This window comes from Trachypithecus francoisi, unplaced genomic scaffold, assembly GCF_009764315.1.
Source record: "Trachypithecus francoisi isolate TF-2019V2 unplaced genomic scaffold, Tfra_2.0 Lachesis_group20, whole genome shotgun sequence".
Classification (NCBI taxonomy): Eukaryota; Metazoa; Chordata; class Mammalia; order Primates; family Cercopithecidae; genus Trachypithecus; species Trachypithecus francoisi.
Genome location: NW_022681466.1, coordinates 24,914,061 through 24,922,810, shown reverse-complemented (window position 1 = coordinate 24,922,810; position 8,750 = coordinate 24,914,061). Strand labels below are relative to the sequence as shown.

Sequence of the window (8,750 nt, the reverse complement as noted above, 5' to 3'; positions counted from 1 at the left end):
CTTGCTCTGTCACCCAGGCTGGAGTGCAGTGGCGCGATCTCGGCTCACTGCAAGCTCCGCCTCCTGGGTTCTCGCCATCCTTCTGCCTCAGCCTCCTGAGTAACTGGGACTACAGGCACCCGACACCGCACCCGGCTAATTTTTTGTATTTTTGGTAGAGACGGTTTTACTGTGGTCTCGATCTCCTGACCTTGTGATTCACCCGCCTTGGCCTCCCAAAGTGCTGGGATTACAGGCGTGAGCCACCGCGCCCGGCCTAGACTGTGTTTCTTTACAAATATCTGGTGGCAGATCTCCTCATTCATTCATTCATTGATGCACTCATTTAATCTTCCTTCATTCATTCCATCTTTCATTATTCACTCACTGGCTTTGAGCGACTAAACCAGCCACGAGGGATGAGTTCTCCACCACTGTGAAACTGCTCACTCACCCAACCAACCAGCTCACTGTTTCTCTCATTCATTATACACCTCATTGTGGGGAAAAGAAAGAGAGATCAGACTGTTACTGTGTCTATATAGAAAGAAGTAGACATAATAGACTCCATTTTGTTCTGTATTTGAGATGCTGTTAATCTGTGACCCTACCCCCAACCTTGTCCTTGCAAGAGACATGTGCTGTGGTGACTCAAGGTTTAACGGATTTTGGGCTGTGCAGAATGTGCTTTGTTAAACAAGTGCCTGAAGGCAACCTGCTGGTTAAAAGTCATTACCATTCTCTTAATCTCAAGTACCCAGGGACACATACACTGCGGAAGGTCGCAGGAACCTCTGCCTAGGAAAGCCAGGTATTGTCCAAGGTTTCTCCCCATGTGACAGTCTGAAATATGGCCTCATGGGAAGGGAAAGACCTAATCGTCCCCCAGCCTGACACCCGTGAGGGGTCTGTGCTGAGGAGTACTAGTATTAAGAGGAAAGAAGGCCTCTTGGTAGTTGAGATAGAGAAAAGCATCTGTCTCCGGCCCGTCCCTGGCCAATGGAACATCTCGGTGTAAAACCCGATTGTGTGTTCTATTTACTGAGAAAGGAGAAAAGCGCCTTAGGGCAGAAGGTGGGACGTGCTAGCGGCAATGCTGCTCTTTATGCACTAAAAAGGTTTACGGAGATGTTTGCATATGCGTATAAAGGCACAGCACTTTTCCTTAAACTTATTCATGTCACAGAGATCTTTATTCATATGTCTTACTGCTGACCTTCTCCCTAAGAGGGTCCTATTATCCTGCCACTTCCCTTTTTCTTTCTTTTTTTTTTTTTTTTGAGACGGAGTCTCGCTCTGTGGCCCAGGCTGGAGTGCAGTGGCTGGATCTCAGCTCACTGCAAGCTCCGCCTCCCGGGTTTACACCATTCTCCTGCCTCAGCCTCCGGAGTAGCTGGGACTACAGGTGCCCGCCACCTCGCCCGGCTAGTTTTTTGTATATTTTTGTAGAGACGGGGTTTCACCGTGTTAACCAGGATGGTCTCGATCTCCTGACCTCGTGATCCGCCCGTCTCGGCCTCCCAAAGTGCTGGGATTACAGGCTTGAGCCACCGCGCCCGGCCGCCACTTCCCTTTTTCTAAGATGGTAAAGATAATGATCAATAAATACTGAGGGAACTCAGAGACCGGTGCTGGCGTTGGGTCCTCAGTATGCTGAGCGCCGGTCCCCTGGGCCCACTTTTTCTTTCTTTATCTCTGTGTCTCATTTCTTTTCTCAAGTCTCTTGTTCCACCTAACGAGAAACGCCCACAGGTGTGGAGGGGCAGACCACCCCTTCACCTCGTAAGTCCTGCGTAGGTCTGAGACGTGGGCTTCATGCATGTCTGGCAGGCGTTCAGGCTTTCCCATCATGTGTCTATCCCCCGGGTCACATCCATGGCAGGTGGGTACCACAGTCTAAAGTCCTTGTATTCTCTTCCGCATACCAGGGCTGATAATTTATCAGCTGCCATTGATCAAAGTTCACAAGGTGAATTTTCATAAACTTCTAAAGCTGCCTACAGTTTCCAGTAAACAAATCTCTTTGTTTTCTGCCACCCCTGACCAATCCCTGAAAGTAACGGGAAACTTCCACTTACGCCTGGGCTCATTCTCCTACAGCCAACCCTGGCACTATCTTGTCAGTAACTGCTGCACTCCTTCCAGGGCCCTATCTCCACTGGGAACCCACACCCGGACAGTCTCTGTTCCTGGCATCTTCGGGGCTGCCTGTGCCATCAAACAGCCCCCAACCCTGCCAACTGCCTGCGTACTGATGCCCCCAGGATCGCATTATTGGGAGAGCACTAAAGGAGGCACCCCTGCTGGCACATGAGGGCCAATTCTACCTCCAATCCTCCTGGGAGCTTTGGCCAGCATTGACACGGGGTCCTCTGCCTGGAGAAGGAGGCTGGCATTAAGTGGACTGTGAGGGCGCAGTGCAAAGGCAAAAATCAGGGTAGAGGCACCCAGTCCCATCTGAGTCCCAAGGCACTGGCACTGTCCTGCCCCATTCTGCATGACTATGCCAGGCCCCCATGTGAAGACTCTTCCCCTAGGGCTTAACTCCCACGGGTGGGGCTGGAAGAGAAGGGTGGAACCTGCCATCTCCTCCTCTTCCTGTAGGAGATTCCAGGGTGGGGCCGTTCAAGGTCTCCTAAAGCCCCACTCCACAGATGCCCAGCTCCACCCACTGCTCTCCTGGGCTTCTCCCTACCCCCATCGTCTCCCAGCAGGTGGTTTCCTGCTATCAACAGCAGAATGGGCTGTCCCAGCGCTGCTTCCTGGACCCAACTCCTCGCAGCCAACTTCTCACAACTCATGGTAAGACAGGCAGAGAGCTGGGCTCCATGTGTCCCAGGGAAGCTGTGGGCAGAAGGGATTGGGAAACCCTCACAAGGGACACGCGCACCCCATTTCCAGGCTCTTTGGCACACAGAGACATCATAAAACAGGCAGCCAAAGCATCTAGAACAAGCGTCTCCCCAACAGCGGCCCACGGATGGACTGTCCTCCCAGAAGGCTCATCAGTGGTGGGATTGCGGCACAGCGACCCCCTCACCGCACCCCCCAGCAGTGTCTGGACTCACCTCTCCACCCACCTCCCCACACAGCCAGAGGCAGGCCCTCAGCCGCGATCAGTAACATTCAGTGAGGACATGTGTTTATCCTGTGTTGTGGGTGGGTACAGTGAGTTCTCTATTCAGGTAGGAGTGGAAGCTGGCTCAGAGCTCATCCAGTCCAATGTCCCACAGGTATAGAAGTGCCCTGATAAAATCTCAGGGCTGGCTGTCCAGTCAAGATTTGCATACCTCCAGAAATGGGGCTCTTACTACCCCTCAGAGTAGCCCATTCTGCTGTTGGGCACCTCCAATGGTTGGCATTTTCCTTCTGGCATCCTCTTTCTTGAGTTGGTTGGGGGGCAGATACTGTCACTCCAGCCTAACCCTCAGGACAAGAGAGGTAGCTGGGGTGGAAACAGAGGCAGAAAAAGTAATAACTTAAATCCAAGAATGAACAGAGACATGGCAGGATGGGCAGGGACATTCCTGGGGTGCCAGCAGTCTCTAGCTTGATCCTGGAGGCACTGGGGAGGAGGCTGCTGATCGCAAGCTTCCAGGCAGGAGGTGACTCAGAAAGCCAGGTTGTCAATGCCCCTCTGACCCCCGGAATATTCTTCAGGCCTGAAGCTGTAGGGAGGGGGTGGCTCTGTGGGAGTTGGGCCCAGGCTGGGCTTCAGAATCACCTGCAGGGAAAAGAGGGAATTCAGTCTTCTGGGTCCTGGCCCTGGCCACCATTCCCCGCTGCCAGCTGAGGCATGGTTACCAGGGGGAGGGGTGACCCAATGCTGGGTGCAGAGTGCCCTCCAGGGTCGAAGGGCCCTCCACTGTCCCTGCTGCACAGCCGGCCACCCTGGGGACTAGGGATAGGGATGAGACACCCACCTCACTGTAGGGGGGTGGGGATGCAGAGGGGGATACTCTGACCCTCTCTGGAGGGATGATGGAGGGCAGTTCCAGGGGCCCCCGGCAATCCACTGGGGCGTCTGGCTCTGGTTCTCTGCAGTTGCGACAGAAGCACTTTGCCAGACCACAGATGCAAAAGAGGGACAGGATGACCAGGAAGATGATGACGAAGATCCTGGGGTGGGGACCACCAAGAGCACCCTGAGTCTCCAGGCCACCCTGGGGACTCCCCACACCTCCCCGCTCCCGCCGCCCACACTGCCCCCTCGGCAGGTGCCTGGCCTTGCCCTGTGTGGACCAGGTCCCTCCGAGGACGGCGCCCAGAGGAGCTGGACCTGGGCTCACCTCACGGGGACAGGGAAGATTTCGTTCTCCTGGCAGCAGCTGTCACCACAGCATTTGAATCCTTTGGGGCAGTTGCTGGACGGAGGGCACAGAAAAGGGCAAGGAGAAGCTGTTGGCACCAGAATGGAGAGGCAGAAGGATCCCAGCCTCCCCAAAACACACCCAATAGGCTCATGGCACCAAGCCACCCCTTAGTGGGTTGGAGGGTACGGCCCCCTCTGAGCTCAGTAGGAGGACTCTGGGGAAGGGCGTGTGCACCCACGCCCAGTCCGGCTCCCTATTGGGCCCCACGCCCCTCATCTGTAACATGGGTGGAAGAAGTATCCTGTTGACCTCAGCAGGCAGGTGTGGGGATGGGGCATAGCAGCGGCCATGACACCGCTCATCCAACTCTAAGGAGGTGTGGGGAAAGAGGCCACATGGCATGTCCAGGAAGAGAAAGTCCTCGCTGGTGCCCATGGAGTATGAGGAGTCAGAGAATGGGTGCTTTCAGAACACCCAGTGCTGACCTAAAGGAAACACTTTTCTGCCCAGTGACCCTTACCAAGCCCCACCCCTGTGCTCAGGCTTCTGGGATTTCTCTATGAGGGTTAGCCCCTGCCTTCTACCCAGAGGACCCTCGGAGGGGAGACGGCCTGGCACTGCAGTAGGAAGGACCGGGATCCAGCTACAGACCTGCCCCCAAGCGTGGAAGTCCCTGGGTTCGTTGGTGGAGAGAGAGGGTGGGGTCTCCCTCTTTGGCTGGAAAAGTGGGGGGACAGTTTCTGGCTGGATTGGGAGTGGGTGAGGATGGGTGGGGTTTCTGGCCCCCCACACCCTACAAGGCATGCAGGGCATGATTTGGGTTGCTCCTCCCCACTCCCCAGATTGGAAATTATGACTTCCAGACTTACGAGATGAAACCACATTTGGCTGCCACCTGTGGAAGAAAAGAGAGAAGTCGGGGTCATAAACTGGGGATAGTGGGAGTGGGGTCTCCATTCAGATGCTACCCAGGTACCTCACAGGCAGCAGGTCCCCAGTAGACTCAGCCTCTTCCTGCAAGTCACTCCCCACCTCACTCTCTACTATGTTCCCAGGTCAGTGCTTGGAGCCCAGCTGACCCCTGGCTGGCCCAGCTGCCCTTACTCTCTCAGCACATTCCATCACCCCCGGGTTTATAAGCTCATCCCTTCTGACCACCCAACTCAGCTTCTGCCGTGACACCCATGGCTCAGGGCACTAGCGACTTTCTGTCTCCCACCCTGTCACTGCAGACACTGTGGGCAGGAGCACTCTTCCTATAATGCAAATCTCATCACCAAAAAACCTTGCTGGAAGCCGCCTTTGGTGGCTCCCTGGGGTAGAGACCCCCCAGTGGGCAGCTGCACTCCCTCCCCTTTCGCTTCCCCTAGTTCTTTCTCTTCCTCTCACACACACCCACTGGGAGTTCCCTGAACATACCTGGCTGTTTTACACCTGTCTGAGCCTCCATTCATCCTTCAGATCCCTGCCTAGGGGATTCCATGCTCTGCAAAGCTGCCAGGACCCCGCCTCCCGAATCAGCTTCTCCCTCTTCTAAACTAGGTCTGCAGGGCAGCCAGGGCATCTTAAGGAATTTCACTCCATTGATAGCAATTGTGTGTCAAAGCTGCACTGATTTGGAATACTCTTCTAGGTGGCTGCAAGGCTGGCTCCAGCTCCTCCCTCTCTGGTTACCTTGTTTAAAATTACAACCACTCTCCTTCCTCTTAGTGTGCTTAATTTTTCTCCACATCTCTTATCAACATCTAACATACTATATATTTACTTTATCTTGTTAATTGTTCTTCAGTTGTGTCAAAGGCAAACTCCACGAGGGCAGGGATTTTTGCTACATCATTGTTGAAAACTCAATAGTCAAAATAATTGCAGAATGAATGAACGTACATTCATCAATTACCTGGTTTCATTTCATCCTTGCTGCTCCCAGACTGTGGGGGAGGGATGTAGGTGCCAGAACATAGGAAATGGGTGGTGGGGAAGGGCATCTGTCACCTCACCCTAGCCTCCTGGGACAAACAACCAAGGCTAAAAGTAGGACGCCAGCTTTGGCAAACCACCATTATCTTTATCTTTATACCTTTACTTGAAATATTTCAATTGCAAATCACAACAGTAAAGATAAGAATACCAGTGACAGCAGATAATAGTTGGGGTAATTCCCCTTTTCCATGCTCAGTCCCAGGCTGAGTACCATCTCACAGGCTTTGTCCCCTTGTGGGGACAGGAACAGGAAGGAACCCCTGCAGGTTGGCCCAGAGAGGGTGAGTCTGTGAATCCAAATCACACAGCACACAGGAATGACTATAGAATTGGAGACAGGCTGGGCGCGGTGCCTCATCTCTGCAATCCTAAGTACTTTGGGAGGCTGAGGTGGGTGGATTGCTTGAGGCCAGGAGTTTAAGAGCAACCTGGCCAACATAGCGAGACCCTATCTCTATTTTTTTTTTTTTTTTTTCTGAGACAGAGTCTCAGACTGTTGCCCAGACTGGAGTGCAGTGGTGTGATCTCAGCTCACTGCAACCTCCGCCTCCCAGGTTCAAGTGATTCTTCTGCCTCAGCCTCCCAAGTGGCTGGGATTATAGGCACGTGCCACCATACCCAGCTAATTTTTGTATTTTTGGTAGAGATGGGGTTGTTGGTCAGGCTGGTCTCAAACTCCTAACCTTATGATCGGCCTGCCTCGGCCTCCCAAAGTGCTGGGATTACAGGCGTGAGTCACTGCGCCCAGCCTCTATTTTTTAAATTTAAAAAAAAAAAATCGAGGGGTCCATCCAGGCACTCAGCAGCACCCCTTCCCCCTCAGACCCCACTCTGGCCCTTGTCCTTTTCCTGGACCCCAACTAAGAAGCGATGGGTAATTAACAGGTTTAGTAAATTAGTCTCAAGTTCTGGTTTGGGACGGGGAGGAGCTCTTCTCCCAGATTGCCTCCCCACATTTTAACAAGGGGGTAGTCTTGTCTGGGGTGGTTCAGAGGCTGAGTTTTATGGAGCATCAGAGTGGTCTTGGGCTGGGAGTAAGTAAATCTCAGCTTACTTAACTCCAGAATTAAAGGCATTAACAGCACCTCACCCCTAGGGTTGGTGGGAGGGGTAAACCAGAGGATGCCCAGCCCAGCACTGACACAAACTGACTGCCCAGTGATTTAGAAGGAACACCTTGCTCACTAACCCGGCTCCATGGAAGGGTTTTGGCAGAGCCACTCTGAAAGCTCAGCCCAGATGTGTGAAGGTACCCTGTTCTGGGAGCAGGCCCTGACTTCCCTCTGGTTCTTAAATGGAAATAAGTCACAAATGCATGTTCTAGACCCGTCTCTGTTCCCAGGATAATCACCCACCCCAGGACGAGACAGTCTTCCCCCATCACCTGTAGACTTTACCTGGGAGGAACAGAAGGGCCGAGGGAGCACTAGAAGCCTACACCTCCCTCTCAAAATCAGATTTCAGAGGTCTCCCCAGCCTTGGTCAGGCAGCCAGGTCAAATCCCACCACAGGCTGGGATTACTCACCCCTAGAAGGGGACGAGGGAGCCTTCTCTCCCCTAGAGAACAAGCAGAGACACAGTCCCAAAGAGGGTGGGGACATTCCAGGGTCCCCCAGCACTGGAGGAACAGAGCTGGGGCTACATGCTGGCCCAGGTGTCCAGACCTCCGGCAGGAAGGAGCTGGAAGGATAAGCTGGGGCTAATACGAGGTCCAAAGTCCCTATTCACAGAGAGGTGCCAGGTGTCAGATAGGTGGCGGGTGGTGGCCAGTTCCCACCACAGGATCCGCCTCAGAGAGGTGGGAGAACCTAGGCTCTCCCAGAGCCTCCTCCGCTGCCCCCACCTCCACCTCCACCTCCACCTCCACCTCCACCTCCACCTCCACAGCAAAGAGAGAAAGGAAGTTGCTAATTGTGCGCGGTCAGGAGGAAATCCTGATTATGGAAGGTGGCACCAGGCTCCATAAGCAGACTCCTGACCTACAAGGGTAGGGCCCGAAAGTTCCACAACCTTACCTCCCAAGTCTCACCTTTTGGGGGCCAGCCAGCAGGCTGAGCAGCAAGGTGGGCGCGAGGCCGGTGACCCAAGCTTGGGACATCCTGGCTTGGGGGCCACTGAGCTTTCCTGTGTAGAGAAGGCGGGGCTCCGACCTCTCCCACTTCTCTCCATCTATGGGGCCCCGCCTCGGGATGGGGGCGGAGCTGCACCGGGAGAGGCGGACTCGGGGCAGGGAGGGGCTGGGAGGAGGAAGGGAGGCGCAGAGGTCTCGGTTGGGTTTTGGGAATTGGGAGGTAGAAGAGATTAACGGATTTTTCTGTTAATCTCTTCTACCTCCGGGCGCGGCTCACGCTGGTAATACTAGGTAATACTCGCCTTGGGAGGCCGAGGCGGGCAGATCACTTCAGGTCAGGAGTTCGCGGCCAGCTTGGCCTACGTGGTGAAACCCCTTCTCCACTAAAAATAAAAAATTTAGCCGG

At 54.1% G+C, this 8,750-nt stretch overlaps 1 protein-coding gene across 2 annotated transcripts; it reads right to left on the bottom strand.

Annotated features, from left to right (window-relative positions):
* Window positions 1-2,008: 2,008 nt before the first annotated feature.
* Window positions 2,009-8,456, bottom strand: TMEM92 (transmembrane protein 92). 2 transcript variants are annotated; one of them, XM_033183460.1, is made up of 5 exons: window positions 8,303-8,456; window positions 5,162-5,187; window positions 4,269-4,343; window positions 3,903-4,017; window positions 2,009-3,703 (listed from the first exon to the last, which is right to left on the bottom strand). In XM_033183460.1, exons 1-5 carry the CDS (start codon window positions 8,369-8,371, stop codon window positions 3,590-3,592), a joined length of 399 nt encoding a protein of 132 aa, XP_033039351.1. In that variant the 5' UTR covers window positions 8,372-8,456; the 3' UTR covers window positions 2,009-3,589. The 2 variants fall into 2 exon arrangements, with proteins under 2 accessions (XP_033039351.1, XP_033039349.1); XM_033183458.1 differs by having other exon boundaries at window positions 3,105-3,703; window positions 3,903-4,098.
* Between the last annotated feature and the right edge of the window lie 294 nt (window positions 8,457-8,750).

Coding starts and splice junctions, on each gene's coding strand:
- TMEM92 (XM_033183458.1), bottom strand. CDS start 8,371: ATGTCCCAAGCTTGGGTCACCGGCCTCGCGCCCACCTTGCTGCTCAGC. Junction 5,188..8,302: donor TGCTGGCTGGCCCCCAAAAG/GTGAGACTTGGG, acceptor TTTCTTCCACAG/GTGGCAGCCAAATGTGGTTT. Junction 3,704..3,902: donor CCCCACCCCCCTACAGTGAG/GTGGGTGTCTCA, acceptor TTTTCCCTGCAG/GTGATTCTGAAGCCCAGCCT.